This window comes from Ursus americanus, chromosome 6, assembly GCF_024610735.1.
Source record: "Ursus americanus isolate L20-20 chromosome 6, mUrsAme1.1.p, whole genome shotgun sequence".
Classification (NCBI taxonomy): Eukaryota; Metazoa; Chordata; class Mammalia; order Carnivora; family Ursidae; genus Ursus; species Ursus americanus.
The window spans coordinates 71,608,674-71,634,719 of record NC_142132.1 but is presented as its reverse complement, the minus strand read 5'-3'; the positions used below and the strand labels follow the sequence as shown (position 1 = coordinate 71,634,719).

Here is a 26,046-nt window from a genome sequence, read left to right as displayed (position 1 = left end):
GGCACCTGCGAGAGAGCAAACTGAGACCATGAGCCGGCAAATGCGCAACCAGACTGAAACGGAGCTCCGACGTGCTCACTGGAACCAGACTGAGACCGGGAGCTCCTGAGCGCGCGGGGACGGCTGGCAGCTGGCGGTGTTAGAAACACAAAGGACAGAGATGCGCCGGCCCTGGAAGTGAGGGCTGGGACACCGGCTGTGGGGCGCACATCATGGGATGCTGCAGGGTTGAGCAGCACCAACAGAAACAGAGTTAAAGTGGCCAGAGCATCAGTGGAGAGTGGTCTGCGATCCCTCTGTTCTGAGACAGGCTAGGATTTGGCCACTGCTGCTCTGACTCTCAGAAGAGTCACAGCAAACCGCCAAGGAAAGCCTCCAGAGAACAAAAGCCTGGAAATACTAGATCACAGCGTGACCATCCCCATCCCCCCTTGCAGGGGACACGGAGACTCTACCCAAACAGGGTTGCCTGAGTACCGGTGCGGCAGGCCCCTCCCCCAGAAGGCAGGCTGAAAAATCAAGAAGCCCACATCCCTAAGATCCCTATAAAACAAGTGCGCACTGCCTGGGTCCTGGTCAATAATTTGGGCTCTGGACAACCCCGCAACCTCTCCTCATCAGAATGACGAGAAGGAGAAGTCCCCCCCCAGCAAAGAAAAGACAATGGGCCTGTGGCCTCTGCCACAGAACTAATGGATATGGATATAACCAAATTATCAGAAATGGAGTTCAGAGTAACAATGGTCAAGATGATGTGTAGACTTGAAAAAAGTATTAACGAAAATGTTAATGAGAATATAGAATCTCTAAGGGTGGAAATGAGAGCAAATCTGGCAGAAATTAAAAATTCTATGAATCAAATGCAGTCAAAACTAGAGGCTCTGACGGCCAGGGTGAATGAGGCAGAAGAACGTATCGGCAAATTAGAGGATGGGTTAGTAGAAGAGAAAGCTAAAACAGAAACATGGCTCAAAAAAATCCAATCTCAAGAATGTAGTTTACGGGAGATTACTGACTCAATGAATCATTCCAATGTCAGAATCATCAGCATCCCCAAGGGGGTGGACAAAAACAGAGGTCTAGAAGAGATATTTGAACAAATTGTAGCTGAAAACTTCCCTAATCTAGCAAAGGAAGCAAGCTTTCGTGTCCAAGAGGCAGAAAGGACCCCTCCCAAGCTCAACCACGACAAACCTATGCCACGTCATGTCATAGTGCAATTCGCAAATATTAGATCCAAGGATACAGTACTGAAAGTGGCCAGGGCAAAGAAATTTCTCACATACCAAGGCAAAGGTATCAGAATTACGTCAGACCTGTCTACATAGACCTGGAATGAGAGAAAGGGTTGGGGGGCATTTTTAAAGCTCTTTCAGAGAAAAACATGCAGCCAAGGATCCTTTATCCAGCAAGGCTGTCATTCAGAATTGATGGAGACATAAAGACCTTCCAAAATCGCCAGTCATTGACCAATTTCATAGCCACGAAACCAGCCCTACAGGAGATAATAAGGGGGGTTCTATAAAAGTAAAAAGCCCCCAAGAGTGATACAGAACATAAAGTCACAATCTATAAAAACAAAGACTTTAGGGGCAACATGGCATCATTAAAATCATATCTCTCAATAATCAGTCTCAATGTAAATGCCCTAAACGCTCCCATAAAGCGCCACAGGGCTGCAGATTGGATAAAAAGACATGAGTCATCCATTTGCTGTCTACAAGAGACTCATTTTGAACCTAAAGATACATTCAGACTGAAAGTAAAGGGATGGAATACCATCTTTCATGCCAATGGACCTCAAAAGAAAGCTGGGGTAGCAATTCTCATATCAGACAGATTGGATTTTAAACTAAAGACCGTAGTTAAAGATACAGAACGGCACTATATTATTCTTAAAGATGTATCCAACAAGTGGATATGACAATTATAAATATCTATGCCCCCAAAGGGGAGCAGCAAGATACACAAGCCAACTCTTAACCAGAATAAAGAGACATATAGATAAAAATACGTTAACAGTAGGGGACCTCAACACTCCACTATCAGAAATAGAGCACATAAGCAGAAAATCGACAAACAAGAGCTTTGAATGCCATACTCGACAAGTTGGACCTCATAGATACATATAGAACACTACACCCCAGAACCAAAGAATACTCATTCTATTCTAATGCCCATGGAACATTCTCAAGAACAGACCATGTTCTGGGTCACAAAACAGGTCTCAACTGATACCAAAAGAGTGAAATTATTCCCTGCATATTCTCAGACCACAACGCTTTGAAATTGGAACTCAACCACAAGGAAAAATTTGGAAGAAATTCAAACACTTAGAGGCTAAGAACCATCCTACTCAAGAATGACTCGATAAACCAGGAAATCAAAAATCAATTTAAACAATTTATGGAGACCAACGAGAATGAAAACACAATGGTCCAAAACCTATGGGATACTGCAAAGGCAGTCCTAAGGAGGAAATACATAGCCATCCAAGCCTCACTCAAAAGAATAGAAAAATCTAAAATGCAGTTTTTATATTCTCACCTCAAGAAGCTGGAACAGCAACAGAGGGACAGGCCTAATCCACGCACGAGAAAGCAGTTGATAAAGATTAGAGCAGAAATCATTGAATTAGAAACCAGGAGTACAGTAGAGCAGATCAACAGAACTAGAAGCTGGTTCTTTGAAAGAATAAATAAAATTGACAGACCACTGGCAAGACTTATCCAAAAGAATAGAGAAAGGACCCAAATTAATAAAATTATGAATGAAAAGCGAGAGGTCGCAACCAACACCAATGAAATTGGAAGGATTATTAGCAACTTTTATCAACAGCTTTATGCCAATAAATTAAGCAATCTGGAAGAGTTGGAGGACTTCCTGGAAACCTATAAACTACCAAGACTGAAACAGGAAGAAATTGATTTTTTAAACACTCCAATTAATTATGAAGAGATTGAAACAGTGATAAAAAAAACCTTCCAAAAAACAAAACTCCAGGCCCGGATGGTTTTCCTGGGGGAATTCTACCAAACATTCAAAGAAGAAATAATACCTATTCTCCTAAAGCTATTTCAAAAAATAGAAACAGAAGGAAAGCTACCAAACTCATTCTATGAGGCCAATATTACCTTGATCCCCAAACCAGGCAAAGACCCCATCAAAAAGGAGAATTACAGACCGATTTCCCTAATGAATATGGATGCCAAAATTCTCAACAAGATCCTGGCTAATAGAATCCAAGAGTACATTAAAAGGATTATCCATCATGACCAAGTGGGATTCATCCCTGGGATGCAAGGGTGGTTCAACATTCGCAAAACTATCAGTGTCATAAATTTTATCCAGAAGGAAAAAGCCAAAAATCATATGATTCTCTCAATAGATGCAGAAAAAGCATTTGACAAAATACAGCATCTTTCCTGATTAAAACCCTTCAGAGTGTAGGGATAGAGGGTACATTCCTCAATCTCATAAAAACCATCTATGAAAAGCCTACAGGAAATATCATTCTCAATGGGGAAAAGCTGAAAGCCTTTCCCTTAAGATCAGGAACACGACAAGGATGCCCACTCTCCCCATTATTATTCAACATAGTACTAGAAGTCCTTGCAACAGCAATCAGACAACAAAAAGGTATAAAAGGTATCCAAAATCGGCAAAGAAGAAGTCAAACTGTCTCTCTTCACAGATAACATGATACTCTATATGGAAAACCCAAAAGAATCCACCCCCAAACTACTAGAAGTTATAGAGCAATTCAGTAATGTGGCACAAAAATCAATCTGCCACAAAATCAATGCTCAGAAATCAGTTACATTTCTATACACGAACAATGAGACTGAAGAAAGAGAAATTAGGGAATCCATTCCATTTACAATAGCACCAAAAATCATACGTTACCTTAGAATTAACTTAACCAGAGACATAAAGGATCTATATTCTAGAAACTACAAATCACTCTTGAAAGACTTTGAAGAAGACACAAAAAGATGGAAAAATATTCCATGCTCATGGATCGGAAGAATTAACATAGTTAAAATGTCCATGCTACCCAGAGCAATCTACACTTTCAGTGCCATCCCCATCAAAATACCAATAACAGTTTTCAAAGAACTGGAACAAATAGCCCTTAAATTTATATGGAAACAGAAAAGGCCCCGAATCGCCAATGAATTGTTGAAAAGGAAAAACAAAGCTGGGGGCATCACAATGCCGAATTTCAAGCTGTACTACAAAGCTGTGATCACAAAGACAGCATGGTACTGGCACAAAAACAGACACATAGACCAATGGAACAGAATTGAGAATCCAGAAATGGGCCCTCGGCTCTTTGGGCAACTAATTTTTGACAAAGCAGGAAAAAACATCCAGTGGAAAAAAGTCTCTTCAATAAATGGTGCTGGGAAAATTGGACAGCTACATGCAAAAGAATGAAACTTGACCACTCTCTCATACCATACACAAAGATAAACTCCAAATGGATGAAAGACCTTGATGGGAGACAGGAATCCATCAAAATCCTAGAGGAGAGCATAGGCAGCAACCGCTATGACATCAGCCACAGCAACCTTTTTCATGACGCATCTCCAAAGGCAAGAGAAACAAAAGATAAAATGAACTTGTGGGACTTCATCAAGATAAAAAGCTTCTGCACAGCCAAGGAAACAGTCAAAAAACTAAGAGGCAGCCCACGGAATGGGAGAATATATTTGCATATGATACTACAGATAAAAGACTGGTATGCAAGATCTACAAAGAACTTCTCAAACTCAATATGCGAGAAACAAATAAACAAATCATAAAATGGGCAGAAGATATGAACAGACACTTTTCCAATGAAGACATACAAATGGCTAACAGACACGAAAAAATGTTCAAAATCATTAGCCATCAGGGAAATTCAAATCAAAACCACACTAAGATACCACCTTACACCAGTTAGAATGGCAAAAATAGACAAGGCAAGAAACAACAATTGTTGGAGAGGATGTGGAGAAAGGGGATCCCTCCTACATTGTTGGTGGGAATGCAAGTTGGTACAGCCACTCTGGAAAACAGTGTGGAGGTCCCTTAAAAAGTTAAAAATTGAGCTACCCTATGATCCAGCCATTGCACTACTGGGTATTTACCCCAAAGATACAGACGTAGTGAAGAGAAGGGCCATATGCACCCCAATGCTCATAGCAGCTCTGTCCACAATAGCTAAATCGTGGAAGGAGCCGAGATGCCCTTCAACAGATGACTGGATTAAGAAGATGTGATCCATATATACAATGGAATATTATTCAGCTATCAAAAAGAATGATTTCTCAACATTTGCTGCAACATGGACGGCACTGGAGGAGATAATGCTTAGTGAAATAAGTCAAGCAGAGAAAGACAATTATCATATGGTTTCTCTCATCTATGGAACATAAGAACTAGGAAGATCAGTAGGAGAAGAAAGGGATAAAGAAGGGGGGTAATCAGAAGGGGGAATGAAGCATGAGAGACTATGGACTCTGAGAAACAAACTGTGGGCTACAGGGGGGAGGGGGTGGGGGAATGGGATAGGCTGGTGATGGGTAGTAAGGAGGGCACGTATTGCATGGTGCACTGGGTGTTATACGCAACTAATGAATCATCGAACTTTACATCAAAAACCAGGGATGTACTGTATGGTGACTAACATAATATAATAAAAAATAAAAAATAAAAATCCCAGATGATGCTGATGCTGCTGGTTCAGGACCACACACTGAGAATCCATGCTTTAGGGAGACCAAGGAGTTCATACAACTGGTGTTTGTTCAAATAATAATAATTTTAACTCTCTAGTTTTTGGTTAGTCCATTTGTTTTCACACACATACACACACACACACACACACACAATTACCTTAATCCTTTTATTTTGCTTGAAAAGAATTACATAATTCATAAAATTTAACATAAATTATCACAAATGAAAATTAGAAGGGTTTGATGTGAAAACTCTTTCTAGAAAGCATTTTTTTTTTAAACCTGGTTTAGTATCTTGGGGATTGTGAAATCATGAGCGGAAAGTCTGGCAAGGCCCTGATGCCAGGTGGGACTTGTCTCCGGCAGATGAACATTTTGTCCGCTTGCTCATGAAAACTACTGCAGGTTTAAGGTTTTGTTTTGCCCAGCATAATCATATACAGTAGACTGTGTAGTCATGTTAGTTGGTATGCAAACATACCAGATGATGTCTGGATGAAACTGTATTTAAATCACCGTGGTTGAAAGTGGTCAAAGCCCAAGGCCCACAGCTTCTGTGAGAAGGCACTGACCACAGGACATGATTTCCCTGAGCCTGAGCTCCCTACCTGAAGTTAGAACCTGACTGAAACTACCCTCTGTGGGGGAGAAATATTGTAAATTCTTTTCAGTTTTAGTTAGGAATAATGATAGTCTGGAATTTTATTCTAGTGGAAAGATCTGGCTTACAATCACTTTTAAATGAGTAGCCAACCTGTGAACAAACTCAAGTCAAAAATTTCGAAGTCATTGACTCAGAGTTCTCATCTTATAAGGTTGTAAAGATCAGTTAATATTTGTAAGTGCAAGCAACAGGGCCTGGTATGAAATGAGTGTGGTATAAGACTCAGCTGTTCTTAGTAGCAACAGTAAGTATAATTCATGTTTATTCTAAAATGACTAAAGCTGTAATCTTTCTCGGCCTTCACGAGGTTTATACTCCTGGTCACTACTAATTGAAACTGATCTTTTCCTTTGTGGGGAGCCACCTTGCTCCTCATGTTTATCTTTGTTTAGTGTAGTGTCTGTCAAAGAAAACAATTTGTTGGGTACCTTTTCACTTTGAGATATTTATTTGCTGGTTGATAACTTCTTAAATTTTGCTTAAGTACTAAAGGAAAATATTTGTGTTTCAGGAAAGTCTTTCAGTTGTTTATACAACTAACTGTCCTGCTCAGTATACCATCTACGAGCCGGTTATTAGACTTAAAGGTCAGATGAAAACCCAACTTGCCCAAAGACCCTTCAGCTCAAAAGAAGTTCAGAGCATCTTGTTAGAACCTCATCATCTAAAGAATCTCCGACCTACTGAATGTAAAACTATTCAAGGCATTCTGCATGAGATTGGTGGAACTGGTATATTTGTTTTTCTCTTTGCTAGGGTAAGAATCATTGATTATAGTTTTATCTGAAGAGAAACTACTTCTTTAATGCTAATAAATTTCAGGGGTTTTTTTTAAATTACAAAAACAATTATAAATCAACTATATTAAACTTTTAAGATAAACTCACATGTTGTTTAGGATGTCATCAAGCTTTCTGCCACACATGGTGGCAGAAAAAAATTTCTTTTTTGTGAAGATTTTAGAAGTTTTCTATTATCCAGAAATGTAATTAGAACAATTAAATATTAAATGTACCAGATTTAATGGGGTTCCTGGCTGGCTCAGTATGTAGAGCATCTGTTTCTTGATCTCGGGGTCATGAGTTCAAGCCCCACATTGGATGTAGATATTACATTTAAATAAATTAATAAATGTACAAGGTTTAAATTGTCAATGAGAAAAAAAATACATGTTATAGTAACAAAAAGAAGAAAGGTGTTCTTTGGACATTTGGGCATGTTCAAGGTGGTATGGCCATAGATAAAGAATATATATGTATATATATTTAATATTTATTTATTTATTTGAGAGAAAGAGCATGGTTGAGGGGCAGAGGGAGAGGCAGAAGGAGAGGGAGTCTTAAGCAGACTCCCTACTGAGGGCAGAGTCTGTCTCAGGGTCATGAGATCGAGCCCTGAGACAGACTCTGCCCTGAACCAAATCGAAGAGTCGGATGCTTAAACCAACTGCCACCCAGGTGCCCCAGGAATGTATTCTTTAAAATAAGTTTTGTGAAACTTGTTTTTCGCATGCTTCCAGATGCGTGGAAAAAAAACAAGTGTCAGCAAATAAGTACAAAAAATAATTTGAGTTTGTTTGAAGTTTTTTTTAAAGAGAAGGAGAAATATAAAAAGTTTGACTAATGTCATGAGTACTATATTAGAATAAATTGTTTCATTATCTGTTCTACTTAGTTGTCTTAGGGCAGGGACAATATCTTTCCTGACATAGAGTAGACAGTCAATAAGTATATACTGATTGTTTACAGGGATTGCTGAAATCCTAAGTTGAGGGTACAAATGGTACTAATCATCTCTCCTTCCTCAAGGTCCATTTCGTTGTTTAACTAAAGCAGCCTTGATTTTCTTTCATCCTCAGAATTTTATTCCTAGGTATAACTTCTGCAACATTCCCCAATTTTCACAGTCTCCCTAACTGACTTGCTTTCCTTGATGGGACCACCACCTTTGATTGATTTTGCATTAAGGGGCACATCAGTGTCTGATATTATCATTACTGTTCTTATAAATATTTTGTCAGCATTGACTCACCATACTCTAAGCTGTTTTTTTCTTTTCTTCCTTTTTCAAATTTTTTTTGCATCCAGTACCTAGTTGATTCTCCCATAATGTTTTAAAATTAAAAGCTTTTTAACTCCTCATCAACATTTCATGACTGACTTTTATAGCTTTGTATAACGTATATCCTTGGTTTTCCCTCTTTCATGAAGTTACTGAACATAATTTTGTTATGATTACTGTTACACAGTGACTAGATCCTAGAGAAAATGGTTAATCTTTTATTTTACCCACATTTAGGGTCTTGACAATAAGACTTCTAAAGTATATTGTCACACTTGCTTTCTTCACTGTTTTTCCTCCTCCCCTACAAAAAATAAAATTTAGTCCCCTTAAAAACCTTGCATGCATAGGCTGCCTTTTGAACCGAACGTCTGCCATCCAGCCAAATAGGTGACTTGCAGCGTCTGAACTGTACCAGGAACTCCAGCTTTAGGCCTTTACCCTTCTCCTGTCTCTCGCTCCCAGCCACCTGCTGTTCCTACTTTCTAGGATTTTGCTGTCTTTCCAGGCCATCTTCTCTCCATTGAGGCTTCCCTAACCCAAGCAGAGTAGAGTCAGAAATAGTTTCTGCACCCTTGTAACACTCATATCTCATTCGTCTTTTCCTTTAATCATGATAATAAGGTGTGTGTTTCATGTATAGTAGTTGTCAGGAAGCATTGGTTTAATTGAAGTACAAGGCAAATCTGTGGTTTACATATATCTTATCTTCTGACTGGATAATAGGCCCCACTGGGGGCAAGTATCATGCCTTTTACTTTGTTATCTTCCACAGCATGTAGTGCAGAGCCTGTTTGTTGATGGACTAATCAAAAACCTGAGGCATATTGCTGACATTTCAGATCACTAATAAATGCTACTGACTTATACAGTTAGTTGCAAATGCTATTTTAGTTCATTTATAGTATATTTAAGAGACTAAAGATCATGGGATTTATGCTTTTCATTTTTGTTTATTTATAATGCTTAAGTAATGACAAGTGAAGTGTGAGCAAAAAAACAGCTTTGAAATAAAACTGATGGATTGATGTTATATAATAGTAGATAACCATACATGTTAAAATTTTCTCTCAATAAATTAAATATATATGTATATATATATTTTTTTAGGTTGTGGAACTCAGTAGCTGTGAAGAAACTCAAGCATTAGCATTGAGAGTTATACTCTCATTAACTAAATATAACCAACAGAGAACACATGAATTAGAAAATTGTAATGGGCTCTCCATGATTCATCAGGTGTTGATTAAACAAAAATGCATTGTAGGCTTTCATGTTTTGAAGGTATGTCCTCATAAAATTTATTCTTACAATTTCCTATGCAATGATATTTCTCTCTTCATTAGTCTTCCAACAACAGAATTTTGTGTTTCAGTTATTCCTGAAGAAAACGAAGGAAACTCAACAGTATATATTTAATCAAACTAAGATACTCTTCTGGTTTTCTTCATCATTTACATAATTACATTTTTGTCTTGTTTAAAGCATTTTAGAAGAGTGTGAGAAAAAAGTTAACTCATAGAATTTTGATCTGGATGAACTGGAGCTGTCTCTTAGGGCTGGCCCCTCATTCTGTAGGCTGATGAAATTAAGACCCACAGAGATGCTGTTTGTCTCAGCTCCCAGTTATGGAAGAGAACCCAGTTCTCTGAACATCCAGTACTATGCCACTTCCAGTAGGCAATGCTGCTAGAGAGTTAGTTTTCTAAAGCTATACTAGTTTTTATTTTGATCCAGCTATCATCATATACTTACACACCTTTCTAGCTAAAAGCATTTGGTAACATTGTGAAACTATTTCTCTCTGAGGGTACCAGTAGTAAGGCAAAAGACTATCTCTTCACATGTGCCTCAACCCTCCACTACTTAAAATATCGAGATCCATTCATTTATGGCATGAATCCTTAGTACTTTTTGGAAAAGTTTTAAAATCCTAACAGACTCATTGAATTTAAAAAATAAAAGAAAAACAAATAAAAATAAAAAATAAAAATAGAATGCTTATTTTACCTATATTTGAAACTGAATAATCATTTACAAATATTTGAAAGTTGGTATTTTTCTAATTTGTATTGTTTTGCAAAACAAATTAAAGATACCCTGTGAAATGTTGAGTTATTCACTAGTTTTCCTTTGAATTTAATGTTATGAATGCTAAGATTGAAAGCTTAATGTTTCTGTTGAATTTTTGGATTAATCATCTGTTAATGCATCTTGTATTAATGCTAATTTCCCATAGACCCTTCTCGAAGGTTGCTGTGGTGAAGATATTATTCATGTCAATGAGAATGGAGAGTTTAAATTGGATGTAGAGTCTAATGCTATAATCCAAGATGTTAAACTGCTGGAGGAGCTATTGCTTGACTGGAAGATATGGAATAAAGCCAAGGCATGTGCTTTTATTTATTTAATTTTTTTAAGATTTATTTGTTTATTTGAAAGAGAGAGCGCTCACATGCACGAATGTTTGAGTGGGAGGAGGGGCAGAGGGAGAGGGAGATGGAGAGAATCTCAAGCAGACTTCCCACTGAGCGCAAAGCTGGATGTGATGTGGGGCTCGCTCTCATGACCCTGAGATCATGACCTGAGCCGAAATTAAGAGTCAGATGCTTAACCAATTGAGCCACCCAGGTACCCCCATGTGCTTTTATTTTTAATGGTAAAAAACATATGACATAAATTTACCCTCTTACCAATTTTTAAGTGTACAGTACGTTATTAACTATATATACTCTGTTGTATAGCAGATATCTAGAACATTATCATCTTGCTCTATTGAAACTACCCCATTGAACAACTTCCCCTATTTCTCCTGCCCCTCACCCGAGTCCCTGGCAACCACCATACTACTTTCTGTTTCTACAAATTTGATTACTTTAGGTATGTCACAGAAGTGTAATCATTCAGTATTTGTCTTTCTGTGATTGGTTTATTTCACTTAGTGTATGTCCTTGATGTTCATTTGTGTTGTGGTATATGACAAAATTTCTTTCTTTTGTAACACTGAATAATACCCATTGTATGTATATACCATGTTTCCTTTATCCTTTCTTCTGTCAATAGACATTTAGGTTGCTTCCATAGATTGGATTTTGTGATTAACACTGTAATGGACATGGGTGTGTGAATGTTTCTTTGAGATCCTGTTTTCAATTCTTTTGAATATATACCCAGAAGTGGGATTGCTGAATCATATAGTAATTCTATTTTTAATTTTTAAAGAAATCTCTACACCATTTTCCATAAGAACTGCACCATTTTACAATCCCACCACCAAAGTACAAGGATTCTAATTTCTTCACATCCTTGCTAACAATTGTTATTTTCTGGTTTTTTGATAGTGGCCATCTTATTGGGTATGAGATGATATTTTATTGTGGTTTTGATTTGCATTTCCCTGATATTTAGTGATGACGAGCACCTTTTCATATACTTGTTGGCCGTTTGTATATTTTCTTTGGAGAAATGTCTATTCAAGTTCTTTGTCTGTTTTTAAAATGGATTATTTGATTTTTGTTGTTGTTGTTGTTATTGAGTTGTAGGAGTTCTCTATATATTCTAGATACTAATCCCTCATCTGATATGTGTTTGCAAATATCTTCTCCTATTCCATAGGTTCAGCCATTCCATAGGTTGGTTGTTTCCTTTGCTGCACAGAGACTTGTACTTTTAAATATTCATCTAATCATTCTGGAGAACAGAACAAACTTACTACTTCAATGTAATGTTAATTATAAATGGAAATGTGGAGATTATTTTCTTTGCAAGTTTTTGAGCAGCATGGGTAATGCTGAGCTGGAGGGTTAGGATCAGAACTTGGCCTGACTAGAAATAACTAGAGCAGTACTCATGCTAGAGAACATGTCACTCATTCAGATCAGCTGGGGACTTGCAATTACCATAAATACTCAAAGAGGATCCTGCTAAGAGTCTGGAGAGTCGAGTCAAGGAGAGAGAAATGTACATACTTCTGAGTAGGGCAGCCAAGTTGCTCAGGAGTCGTAGAGCTGAATCGGGGTATTTAGGGCAAGGCTATGAAGCCTTGGCTTCATTATAGGCATAAGTTGAGAAACATGGGTGATCTTAAGTCTAGGCACAGCATCTTTTTTTTTTTTTTTTTAATAATGATTTTTTATTATATTATGTTAGTCACCTACAGTACATCCCCAGTTTTCGATGCAAGGCTCGATGATTCATTAGTTGTGTATAACACCCAGTGCACCATGCAATATGTGCCCTCCTTACTACCCATCACCGGTCTATCCCATTCCCCCACCTCCCTCCCCTCTGTAGCCCTCAGTTTGTTTCTCATAGTCCATAGTCTCTCATGTTTCATTCCCCCTTCTGATTACCCCCCCTTTCTTTATCCCTTTCTTCCCCTACTGATCATTCTAGTTCTTATGTTCCATAGATGAGAGAAATCATATGATAGTTGTCTTTCTCTGCTTGACTTATTTCACTAAGCATTATCTCCTCCAGTGCCGTCCATGTTGTAGCAAATGTTGAGAACTCATTCTTTCTGATTGCTGAGTAATATTCCATTGTATATATGGACCACAACTTCTTAATCCAGTCATCTGTTGCAGGGCATCTCGGCTCCTTCCACGATTTAGCTATTGTGGACATTGCTGCTATGAACATTGGGGTGCATATGTAGGCACAGCATCTTAACACTGGTCCTCACAAGGACCCAGCCAGAGAATGAATACAGGGCTATTTCCTTTCTGCCCTAGTTTTTTTTGTTGTTGCTGTTTTTTTTTTTTTGGGGGGGGGGGGACTTTTTTGTTTCTTTGTTTTTCAAGTAGGCTCTATGCCTAGTGTGGAGCCCTCACAACCCTGAGATCAAGACCTGAGCCAATGTCAAGAGTCAGATGCTCAACCAGCTGAGCCACCCAGGCACCCAGTGCCCTAGTTTTAAACAATCTTCATGATATAGGCTCATATAAGCTCCTTAGTTCTAGTGTAGACTATAGATTGTCTAGCACTATTTAGAGATAACAACATTAGCATCAAACATAATTAAAGACGAATTCAAAGTATATACCTTTAGAATTTTTTTTTAAAAATCAGTTATTCCTAAATTTGCCAAAACTTCCCCCAGATTTACTCATTATCAATAATGAGTTGGGAAGCTTAAAGAAAACTTTGTAATCTATTATTAATAAAGATTAATTTTGACCAAGGATGCTAGAGTAAGGACAGAATTATTTTTCTAATCTTCCTATAGAAAATTATGTTACAAAAGTATTGTCATATGAAAGTATAGTCTTCCAGTTACAAAATAAATAAGACATGGAGATGTAAGGTACAGCATAGGGAATATAGCCAATAATATGATAACAACTTTGTATAGTGATGGATGGTAACTGCATTTCTTGTGGTAACCACTTCATAATGTATATAAATATTGAATCACTAAGTTCTGTACCTGAAACAAATACAATATTGTATGTCAATTATTCTTCAAAAGAAAAAAAAGAAGCAATTAAAAAATATGCAGCCCCACATGAGGGAAAGTATTATAGTGTTGTGTTAAGCAGCCAACTGAACTATTGCTTTTTTCTGGACTTTGTCCTACTTACCAACTTTTAACTTTGTAATTTGTCATGATTTCTTTTCTCAGCCTGAATAAATTCTCATTTCAGAATAAAAAATAATCATAAATGTGTATGTATAAAAATGTGTAATGTTGCATGAAGAAAAAGCAAATGTACAGTGATAGCAGATGTAAACAGACAAAGGCAGTATAAATATAAACATATAGTAAACAACTCGATTGTAGATCAGAAGATCGAACCTAACTAAATGGTCAACAGTTGTTTTAGTTAGTATTTCAAAAAGAGAATGCTAATTTGGGGTGGTTGATTGAAAAACAGAACATTTTTAACTGAATTCAGTAGTAATACACACAAATACTTCTGTGAGTTTGAAGTAAAGTTTTCTTTCCTATTAAATAATTTTTAACTGAGTTCATCTTTTGTTTTTGGTTGTTTGTTTACTTTGCCACTATTCTATTTGGTACTGTTTTTCAGACCTGAATCAAGTTTTCATACTTGGGCTGCCTTGTGCTCCATTTCTCATATGCCTTGTTCTTCTAGGGCATTTTGACCCCTATCTTATGAAGAGAGAGGCCTTGGTTATAATAGTATGATTAAATCTGTCAATTCCTTGGCCTTTTCATTGTTCATTACCATCAAATAATAGCAAGAGAAGTAGAAAAACCTGCAGCCCAAACCAGTTAATTTTGTCTTTTGTTAACAGCTTTGTTGAAAGGTCATTTGGGACAATAAAATGAGGTGAAGATTATCTTTCAATATTAGTTATCTATAGAAGATTCCTCTTTCTCCATTATTGAGAGTAATTTAAGATTGATTCTACATGGGGGAGTCATTTTTAAGGCACCTTAAAAGATGTTTGAAGATACACAGTAATCATGCACAGAATTCTGTTATTTGTACTTAAAATTTGTAAATCAATCCAAAAATGCAGAATTTTCACATTGTCAGTTTTTTCAATTTAGTGCAGTGTGTTCTAAAATTATTTAATTAAGTTCTGTATACACAAATTATAGAAGTTTATGCATTTTTAGTAATGCTCTTTGAATAAATAATTTGTAAAGTTATATTGATAATGTGTTTCTCTGTATTGAATAAATCCCTCAAGAAATTCATCTCTGGAGAATACTATATATTAGATAACATCGCAGAAAGGTTAATGTACTGAAGTACCTAATGCAATATTGCTTTCAATTGTAAGTATTTAGAAATGAGCTATTGATTAAAAAAATAATAATAATAGTGTGGAGTACATGTTAAGATTTGCTTTTTTCAGATAAATTTAATCTTTGACCCTGAATATACACGCAGTGATAGACTGATATATGTCTTCTAAAAAGCATGTAGCGTGTTTTTCAGTAACCATGTGCTGATTGTTATGTGTTTATTTTCTCAGCAAGGAGCCTGGGAAACGCTGCTGGTGGCTTTAGAAGTCCTCATCAGAGCAGATCACCACCAGCAGGTCTTTAACATTAAGCAGTTACTGAAAGCCCGAGTGGTCCATCACTTTCTACTGACTTGTCAGGTTTTGCAGGTACTTTACTTTGCACGTAACTTTACTTTGGGAGATATTTTCCGCAATTATTTGTTTAGTAACTCAGTACTGTGAAGTCACATTTTTGTGGGACTTGCAATGCAAGGAATTTTTTTTCTCTGTCTTATCTTCCCTATTCTCCTGGATTCTTTCTTCTCAACCCCTGCCTCCTAGAGCTTGACTTTCACATTTCCATCATTCCTACTCAATTACAATGGAACAACAACTACTGTATTTCTGTGGTGTCTCTATGTTGGGATATAATAATAATTTTGTAATCTCTTGAATATCAACAATAGCAAAATTTTCACTTGTTGTGAGCTTTGCATGGTGATAGTACAGTGGCCAGTGAGATTTATCTGAGGCATGATTATTGCTAACTGAAACTTATTCCACATTCCTTAAATAACAAGTGCAAGTATGTTTTGTTTTAATAAGTATGTATTTGCCGAAGATCTATTATATGTACTAGAAGTAGCATATTGAAAACATATCCAAAATATTATATCCAAAATATTATATGAAAAAGTGGCACCTCACCAGAAGTGTCTGTGCTTTGGCCTTGTTTCTAGTTAAATCTTTTGCTCTGCCTTTGCAATGTCCTTTTATCACTTTGGTCAGTGTATGAGAATATTTTTCAAGGTCGTTTGTTTTTTCAACGAGGCATCTAGTAGAACTTTATCAGGTCAGGTAAGTTCACATATCCCCTGGGAGTAGTAATTATGTTTTTAATGCCTTTGTTTGGATGACATCAGTGGCTTCCTGTTGTACTTGGGATAAAATCCAAAATCTCTGACAATATCTAAAGAGAGGCTATATGCTCTGGTGACCAGCCTCATGCCACTGCAGCCGCCTGGCTTTTTTTCTCTTCCTTAAACAAGAGAGTCTTTTTCCCATCTCAGAGCACATGATATTTTTTCTGACTGAGAAGTTATTGATCCTTTTCTTCCCATCTGGCCACCTCCTGCTTGTCCTTCATATCTCCACTTTAAATTTACTTCCTGAGAGAAGCCCTCCCTTCTCTATCCATCTAAAGTAACCCTTGCCCTTCCCCTAACTTGCTCCACACATCTGCATTTGTTAGTGTCATGTCGTCATTTCTGAAATTATGGTTTATTTCTCTCTGTAAACCTGCTGAGGGCAAGGATAATGTTTTTTTCTTTTTCTTTTTTTGATTATTTTTTAACTTTAAATTCAATTAATTAACATATAATATACTATTAGCTTCAGAGGTAGAGGTCAGTAATTTATCGGTCTTATATAATACTCAGTGTCCATACATCACATGCCCTCCTTAATTACCACCACGTAGTTACGCCAGTCCCCCCATCCCACTCCTCTCCAGCAGATAGTTTTTTCTTGATCACACTGTAACTCCAGTACCTGGCACATACAGGCACCCAATAAATATTTGTTGAATGAGTGAATTCTAAAAAAACAAAAACATTTTATTGTCTTTCTTCGGCCCTGTGGCAAATTAGACTGCCGTCTTCAGGAATACAATATAGTGATCTCTGGAGGCCCCTTGCTTGCTGAATAGTTTATGTAACATTTATGCAGCAATTTTTCTCTAAATCAGTTTTTTTGTATATCCATTTTGAAACTTGCTGACTAATTTTCAAAGAGTTCATGCGACAGTGTTAAGTTCTTATTCAGTCTTCCATGTCAGAGAAGTAACACTTGTAAACTAGGAGATTTCTATATGTATATTCTCATTTCTATATATTTATAAAAATGCTAGAAAAACTGAGGTACCAATTCCTTTTCCTGAAAAGTATATTTCTTCATCCTTCTTCATTCAAAGAGCCCATTATCAAATTAACAGTTTTTAAGAATTGTTTTATGTAAGTTATTGTGGGAAGTATATAAAGAAATGAACTTAATTGCTGTTTTTAGAGCATCTCAGAGTATTTAAGAAAGAGTGATAAATTGGTAGTATATTGGATATGGGGCAGTTTCCTTGGTTCATGAGTACAGTGTAAAGAACCTGAACTAAGGTGATGAAAACAGGACTGTAAAAGTAGGAGCAAATATGAAGGAGATTGTAAAGAGAATTAATAGGGCTTGATTCTGTCTAAATAGGAGCTGCAGGAGAAATGAAATATGTTACGCAAAATTTCCACCTGGAGACTAGAAGGGTGATAGCATCATGAAAGAAAGAATTGAACACGCAAGTTTTGTCGCTTTCCATTCTGCATCTGAGATTACAGTGGGGCATTCAGCAGCTGTGACCACTGGACACTTAGATGGGCAAGATTGGAACTGGGGAGATGGATGAGAGGGACTGTCTGCATTGAAGCCAATAAGCACTACAAGATAAACAGTGTAGTGGAAGGATCGTAGAGGGCTGTGGCTTGCACCTCCGGAAATATCCATTTTCAGGTGTGAAGCAGGAAAAAGAAACTGTTGAAAGATGTAGAAAGAGTAGTTGAAGAGCTAAGAGAAGAACCAGGAAACAGCAAAGTGAAAGCCAGGGTGGGCAGAGGGAGAAAGAAAAAGGTGGTCTCCAGAGCCAAATAATGTGGGAAGTTCAAAGAAAATGTGGACAAGTAAAGGGCCACTGACAGAAATTCTTAATGACTTGCAAGATTTCAGTAGAATGAAGAAGGCAAGAATCAGGTTTCGGGGACTTTAGGCAGCACGTGTGGTAGATTCATTGGAGGTAGTGAGAATAAATAATGATTAAAAAGTCTAGCAGCAAAAGAAAAGAGAAACAGAAAGTTAACAAAAGGTTCCCAAAGTTCAAGTTAAGGGATTTGGTTGGGGGGGTGGGGGAGCAGAGGGAGAGAAAGAGAGAATCTTTTTTGTTTTTGAGAGACAGAATCTTTTTTTGTTTTTTTTAAAGATTTTATTTATTTATTCGACAGGATAGAGACAGCCAGCTAGAGAGGGAACACAAGCAGGGGGAGTGGGAGAGGAAGAAGCAGGCTCATAGCGGAGGAGCCTGATGTGGGGCTCGATCCCACAACGCCGGGATCACGCCCCGAGCCAAAGGCAGACGCTTAACCGCTGTGCCACCCAGGCGCCCCTGAGAGACAGAATCTTAAGCAGGCTCCGTGCCCAGCAGAGCCCAGTGCGCGGCTTGAGCTCACAACCCTGAGATCATGACCTGAGCCGAAATCAAGAGTGAAGCACTTAACTAACTGAGCCACCCATGTGCCCCAGGGGATTCTTTTTTTAATGAAGTAGATACCAGTGACTCTTTGTAAGGGGTCAGTGGAGAGGTCAAGATTGAGGAAACATGGCCTGGGATGGACTTGGGAATGAATGGCTGGGGTGGGGAAGGTAAAGGGAAGGGGAAGGCACCAGGGGCATGATTCCTGTGGCAGAAGCAGCACTGATGCAGCAATTACACAAGAGTAAAAGAAGAAAAGTAGGTGTAGAGATGTATCATTTTTCACTTGTATCACATGTACGGGGAGAGGGAAATGAGGAAGTTTACCTCCCTCGGTCTTGATCTAGAGGCCAACTGCTACCTATTGGGGGGTGGAGTTGGAGAGTATAAATAATGTATTTATACCTGTCTTTATGTTTAGTAATTGCTTGGCATTCTCCCAGGTCGCCTTATACGAGGCACTTATGATGCAGCAGAGAGGGTTCAGAGGTCTGGGTGTGAGTTATAGCTGCACTACTTACATGTTTTCTGTGTGGTTTAAGGTAGTCATATAATCACTTGGAGCTTCACATTCTAGGAATGAAGGATAAAACCTATCAGAGCTGTTGGGAGAAAGAGCTTTGTAAACGGACACACACTGTAGTCATGTAATCAGTCTTGTCGGTCAGGAATTTCTCCTTGTGACCCCATCGTAGTAGTACAGAGGTGGTGGTAGTAGTCATGATGGTGCGACTATTAGCTAGCATTTATGTGGGGCTTATTGGATGTGAGGTGCTCTTCCAAGAGTCTGTGTCATTTAATCCCTATGACAACCCCATGAAGTAACATCATCATTCCCATATTATAGATAAACTGAGGCATGGAGTTATTAAATATGCCCCAAATCACCCAGCTAATGAGCGGGGAAGCCAGAATGCAAAGCTAGGTGGTTTGGCTTCTGAGCCATGCTTGCGTTTGCCACAATATAACGTTGCCTTGTTAATTAAGATAAATGGGCTAGAAGTAAGTTGTCATTGGTTTTAATGAATTTTTAATGGCAGGATTGCTTGAATTGGGAAGTAGCAACTCAGTTTAATGATAAATATGGTCAGACTAGAGTAGTAAACTAACACTGTCTTAAAAGGAATCTGTTGCTTAAATGAAAATGTTAGTTAAGTTGACAGTTCTCTTGAAATCTAAAGAGAGTTTGATTTTTATTTTTTCAGGAACACAAAGAGGGGCAGCTAACCTCCATGCCCCGAGAGGTTTGTAGATCATTTGTGAAAATTATAGCAGAAGTCCTTGGATCTCCTCCAGATTTGGAATTATTGACAATTATCTTCAATTTCCTTTTAGCAGTTCACCCTCCTACTAATACTTACATTTGTCACAACCCCACAAACTTCTACTTTTCTTTGCACATAGGTAGGTATAATCATTTTTTGTTAGATTTTGGATATCTCGATTTTCATTATTTTTCTTCCCACTCAATCCACATTTGTTTGATACTCATTGACTGGCTTCTGTGTGCTAGAAACTGCCCTAATTATACACTGGGATTGGGACAGGGCAAAGGGCTATAGAATGAACCAGACATGGTCTCTGCCTTCAGAGAGTTTCACTGCCAAGAGGAGAGAGGAGACAAGTACTCAAATCACTATAGTAAGAAACAATACCTGGTAAGTACCTAATAAATAGAAAAGAAGGACTGAGTAGATTTTAGAGGAGTGAGGGTCTCATCAGACAGCTGTGGAGAAAGATTTAATAGATTCTATATCTGACATAGGCATTAAAGAATTAGTAGAATTTGAGAGGTATATTGGAGAATTAGCATTCCAGGTAAAGAGAATGACTTAAAGGGAAAAAGAATAGAGAAAATAAAGAATGATGGATTTTACCCAAGTATAAGGATCTATGAAGGATCAGTAAGAAACAATACCATAAATATAGTTTAAGGCTGTCACTTATTTATTTTTTCACCTAAGGTCATATTAAATGGGTCCTTGAATGTGAGGCGAGAGAATTTGAACTTATGTTCTATTTAGAGGTCACTGAAGGGCTTTGTTTTGTTGTGTTTGTTTTGAGCAAAGAAATATGATGGAATTAAATTCAGGAAAGAGAAACTGCCCACATAGAAATGAGTTGAAGCTCTGAGACTAGATGAGACCATTGAAGAAAAGTATAGAGACAGAGAGTGAAGGAAAAAGGAAGCAAAGGGTAGAACTAAGGAAAGAGTAATTAGTATAAGAGAAAGATGGCATAATCAGAGTTTTAAAAGAACCCGGAAAATGTAATGTGGTAAGAAAGCAAGCAAGAATGCACCAATGAGAAAACTAGATAGTAAATTTAGAGAGGAAAACTGGTTGTAAAACAGGCATTTAGGAATGTAATAATTGAATGAAATGATTCAACAGCCGTAAAAATCCAAATGAAAACAGACAACATGACTTTGTGTTTGATTCAGCACACATTTAGTGACTAAAGTACTGTCAAGATTCTGGAAACAGGGTAGTTGCAAAGATGAGTAAAATGTGGTCCACTCCCATACGAAGCTCACAGCCTAATTGAACGGAAAGAGGCATAAACAGCTAATGACATTGTGTAGAAAGCACAGTGATAGAAATATTTTGTTTTCTGGAAGCAGAGAGCACGGTGAGGAGGTGTTTCCTGAAGGAAGTGATGCCGACTCTGAGCCTTAAAGGTTGAGGAGGAGTTGAAGGGAAGGGGCTTCCAAACAAAGCAAACAGCTTGATTGGGAGCTGTGAGAAATAAGTGCTTCAGAAGTGTCATGGCAGAAAGAAGGCTGGAAGGCGTCTGGAGACAGATCATGGAGATTTTTGTAGACAAGAAGCTAGGACTTTATCCAGAGTGGTAAGGAGGCAACAGAGAGCCACTGGAAGGTTCTTAGCAGGGGTTGACATTTGATAGAATTTGGAAAGCTGTGAGGATTTGAGGGTGACCAGATGTTCATCGCGGATACCATTTAGAAGTCTGTGACAGGCCTCTAAGTGAGAGCACCCACATTATAGCACTGTGCCGGGATGAGAGGAGTTCAAGAAGCAGGATCAAGTCAGCAGAACCTGGAGACTGACTTCACATGGATAAAGGAAAGGTAGTGGTTAAGGGTGAATCCTGACTTCTACTTAAGAAATGGGTGCTTCTGCCAAATGAACCAGAGAACAAAACAAAAGAACTGAATTTAGGGCAGAAGGAGGATTCAGATTTAGATTTGTAGCATTTGTGGTGCATTTAAGAAATCGAGCCATTGAATTTACAAGTCTGAAGCTCAGAAAGGAAGATTAAGCTGAAGGTATCCAGTTTGGAGTCATATTGGACATTGAAGGAGATATATAAAAATATAGGACATAGTCCTTTCCTCAAAGAGTGAAGTGAACAGTTAGCTGTTAAAATATAGAAATAACTCTAAGTATAGTTGCAATTCAAAGAAAATAAAAGTTAATGTGGCAAGTAACAGTAAAAAAAATGTACGTATGAGAAATAATAGCGTGTACTTGCATAGCAAATGTACGTTAGTATAAAACATGCCTTATTTTTTCACTTTGAACGTCTTTTCGTAAAAATTTATATTTAATGATTTGCTTTTGAGGATAAAATTTTCATTTTATCCTTTTAAAAAATTTTACTGTCTCAAAAATTTTTTTGATTCTAGATGGCAAGATCTTTCAGGAGAAAGTCCAGTCAATCATGTACCTGAGACATTCCAGCAGTGGAGGAAAGTCTGTTCCTAGCCCCGGATTTATGGTAATAACCCCATCTGGTTTTACTGCTTCACCGCCTGAAGGTAAACACAATAATGAAAGTGTAACCTTTCCTGATATAGTTCTGAATATTAGCAGATAAATAAATTGTACATGTTTTCAGTATGATAATTGTGATATTCGGATCAAATAAATGGAAGGTTAAAACAAAATTATAGAATATATTTAAGGAATGCATTTCGTTACTTTCTGGGACCAGCAGTTCACACTCTATAACAAGAGATACTCCAGAGAATTAGGAAACAGAAGAGGTGCATGCTGTCTTGCTCTGGAATTCTCTGTCCCCTTTTATCATAGTCATTTGTCTTTCATTAAGTTTCTGATTTATTTTCCCATTTTCTTCAAAAGCTTTGTTTGGCTTACTCTCTCCTTTCTACCTAAACATTGTACTAGACAGAGACCATCCAGTACTCTAGCCTCTTGTTCTTGCATTCTGGGGACCTTTCCTTCTACTTTATCTACCTGTATGCATAGGACTTCATCATCATCAAGACCACTTCCCAGCTCTGAAACGCCGGTATCCCACTGCCTGCTAACAACCTCCTATCTTTCTGGTTTCTTTATCACCATCCCATGTTCCCTTCTGCCTGTTTTCCCCATCCAGCCTAGATCCCATTAGCCAGTCATTTTCTTGATACTGCCTTCAGCTTCCTTGTCCCTGTGGCCTTTTGGCATTCCCGACCTAAAAAACCCCAACCTTGCCTCAATCTAACTATCCCCGTGCTGCTAAAAGCTGCTGGAGAGAATTCCTGCCTTTACAAGGGTCTCCAACTGCAGCTGGCCTTTTAATGCTGCCCTGCCGTTCTTCAGTATGTTCAAAATCAATTCCCTCTTATTTCCATGACAAGTATATTCAAGTCTTTAAGCTTACAGTACTTTTCTGTCTTCCTAACTTATTCTTTTTTTTTTTTTTAAAGATTTTATTTATTTATTTGACAGAGATAGAAACAGCCAGTGAGAGAGGGAACACAAGCAGGGGGAGTGGGAGAGGAAGAAGCAGGCTCATAGCGGAGGAGCCTGATGTGGGGCTCGATCCCAGAACGCCGGGATCACGCCCTGAGCCGAAGGCAGATGCTTAACCGCTGTGCCACCCAGGCGCCCCCTTCCTAACTTATTCTTAACAGACTACCTCATCTCTACTTTTATAGAGAAAAATAGGTGCATGTCTCCTAGTTGGGAGCAGACTGTGCATCTTTTCCTTTCCTGACAGCTGCTCTCTTCCAGAGAAGAGGGATGTGTTTTAATTAGTTTTATTTGGAATTTTATAGGAAACGTCTATTCTTAAATCATTGTGCATCACTCTAAAACATTTTCAAATACAATCATTCCCCCTTTTTTCCAGGTCTGTTGAACAGAATCTTTTGGCAGCCTTAGCTCTCCAGCCAAAATGCAGAAATAACTAGGAAAAACTTCTGAGCTATCAAGCTCTTATTGCCAAAAAGCCTGTGCTCTAAAACAGTTCATCCAGGGTCTATTCACTTTATATCAGTGTTCTCAAGTTTTAGCAGACAAAAGAAATCACCTGGAGAACTTGTTAAAACACAGATCTTTGGGCCTCTCCCTCATATATTCTGACTCAGTAGGTCCAGGGTAGAGCCTGAGAATGTGCATTTGTAACAATCACACGGGCAGTGTTTGCTATCTCCATGCTGCTGGCGTGCAAACCGCACCTTGAACAGCATTCACTTTATCCTGTGCACTTAGAGTGACAGTGATTTTTTTGGTCTCTCCTTATGTAGAGTATTAAAAGCAGCAAACTGGACAGCTGTAACAAGAAGTCAAAAAACTATTGCTTCTCACTAACAGCATCAAGAAGTAACTACAGAAATGGACGAGAGACAGAGCAGTCTAGGGCCATTTAGTCTAGTAATTACAACAACAAGTATGAATATTACTACTGTTTATTGAGCACCTGTTACGTGCCAGAGACTATGCTGGGAGCATCACAAAGATGATCTCACTTAATCCTTAAAGCAGCCTTGCAAAGCAGATATTCTAAACCTCCCTTTTACATTTATAGAAACTAACACTCAAATAATTAAATGATTATTTAAGGCCACCTAACTAAGAGAACTATCACTTGAGGGCATCTAGGTGGCTCAGCTGGTTAAGCATCTGCCTTTGGCTCAGGTCATGATCCCAGGGTCCTGCAATCGAGCCTCATGTTGGGCTCCCTGCTCAGAGGGGAGTCTACTGCTCCCTCTCCCTTTGCCCCTCTCCCCTCCCCCGTGCTCATGCTCTCTCTTTCTCTCAAATACATAAAATCTTAAAAAAAAAAAAAAAAAAAAGAACTCTCACTTGAATCCAGTTTTATCTTGTTGCAAAACTCACACTTTTCCACCATATCAAACTGTATCCTAGTGATTGCTAGCCTGAAGTAAATTTTTACTTAATTTCACTACAGTAGAGCCATTAATCCTAATGACTTTGAATCATTCAGTCAACACTGTATTTTGTTAAGGAGACAGGAAAAGACATACATTTTTGGAAGCTTTTAATAAAAAGTTAAAAGAAAAAATAGTTTGAGTGCTTAAGAATTTTAAGCACTAGTTACTAGGAACATTAACCTGTGTGGATTCTTTTAATATTGCTAGATAAATGGGTTATTGCTATGGTTGTGCCTGATAGTGCAGAAAACAAGTGGTCCCACTTAATAGATTTTTAAAGAGTATTTTTCTTTCTACTCTCACCAGGAAACAATTCCTGCAATATTATCCCACAACGGATGACCGCCAACAGGCTGCGTTCTAGAAGCCTACCAGCATTTCCTACCATTTCACCTCGAATGCAACCGCAAAAACTGACTGGAAGTTTGGGTTATAGTATTGACAAGTTACAAAATATTGCAGATAATTATGTTGCTTCCCAAGCAGAGAAACTGAATTCTCTGGTGAGTTCTGAGACCCTGAAAAAAGGCAAAAAGGATGTGTTTGTCAGTAGCTTTGAGTCTTCAAAAGCAGTGTGTGAAATGGAAGCCACCCTTTCAGCCCGCACCTCTGTCAATGGTGTCCCAAAAGGAACGTTGGGATTTCCAGGGGTCAAAGTCGATCATAAAGAATTGGCAGCAGAACCCAAATCCGATGAGGATAGTCCTGGGGAGGAGTCCTGCCCCCGCCGACCTGATTACCTAAAGGGACTGGCCTCATTCCAGCGAAGCCACAGCACTATTGCAAGCCTAGGGCTAGCTTTTCCTTCGCAGAATGGATCCGCAGCTGTTGGACGTTGGCCGAGTCTCGTTGATAGGAACACTGATGAATGGGAGAATTTTGCCTTTTCTCTGGGTTATGAGCCAAACTCCAGCCGAACTGCAAGTACTCACAGGTACTCATGTGGTTTTGCAGGCCCTCCTCTTTTTCTTACAATCCTTGGAAGAATCTCTACCCTTCTAGAAATGTCTTCATTATGTCACTTCTCATATACAACATATATATTAATAACAAACAGAAAGGTACTTTTCTCTTTATTTGAATGCTAGATAATATTGCATTCCATATTTTACCAAAGGCCCGACCATAAATAGCTACTAAAAAAAAAAATGCCTTGTGGTCTATTTAATTCAGTAATACAGTTACTAGAGAAAAACTCTTCGGGAAAACTATAAGATTTGTAGTAACAAGTAGCAGCATCCCGTGA

General features: G+C 38.2%; 1 protein-coding gene across 3 annotated transcripts in view; it reads left to right on the top strand.

The window, feature by feature from the left end:
* The window catches only part of LYST (lysosomal trafficking regulator), a 202,315-nt gene that overhangs the window by 85,827 nt on the left and 90,442 nt on the right, over positions 1-26,046 (top strand). For all 3 annotated transcript variants that reach the window (XM_045783612.2, XM_045783611.2, XM_087863139.1), the window contains exons 17-23: positions 6,902-7,147; positions 9,562-9,735; positions 10,691-10,840; positions 15,403-15,540; positions 19,861-20,059; positions 22,305-22,436; positions 25,107-25,734. In XM_045783612.2, the coding sequence (XP_045639568.2) occupies positions 6,902-7,147; positions 9,562-9,735; positions 10,691-10,840; positions 15,403-15,540; positions 19,861-20,059; positions 22,305-22,436; positions 25,107-25,734 (1,667 nt within the window). The remainder of the gene's footprint in view (positions 1-6,901; positions 7,148-9,561; positions 9,736-10,690; positions 10,841-15,402; positions 15,541-19,860; positions 20,060-22,304; positions 22,437-25,106; positions 25,735-26,046) is intronic.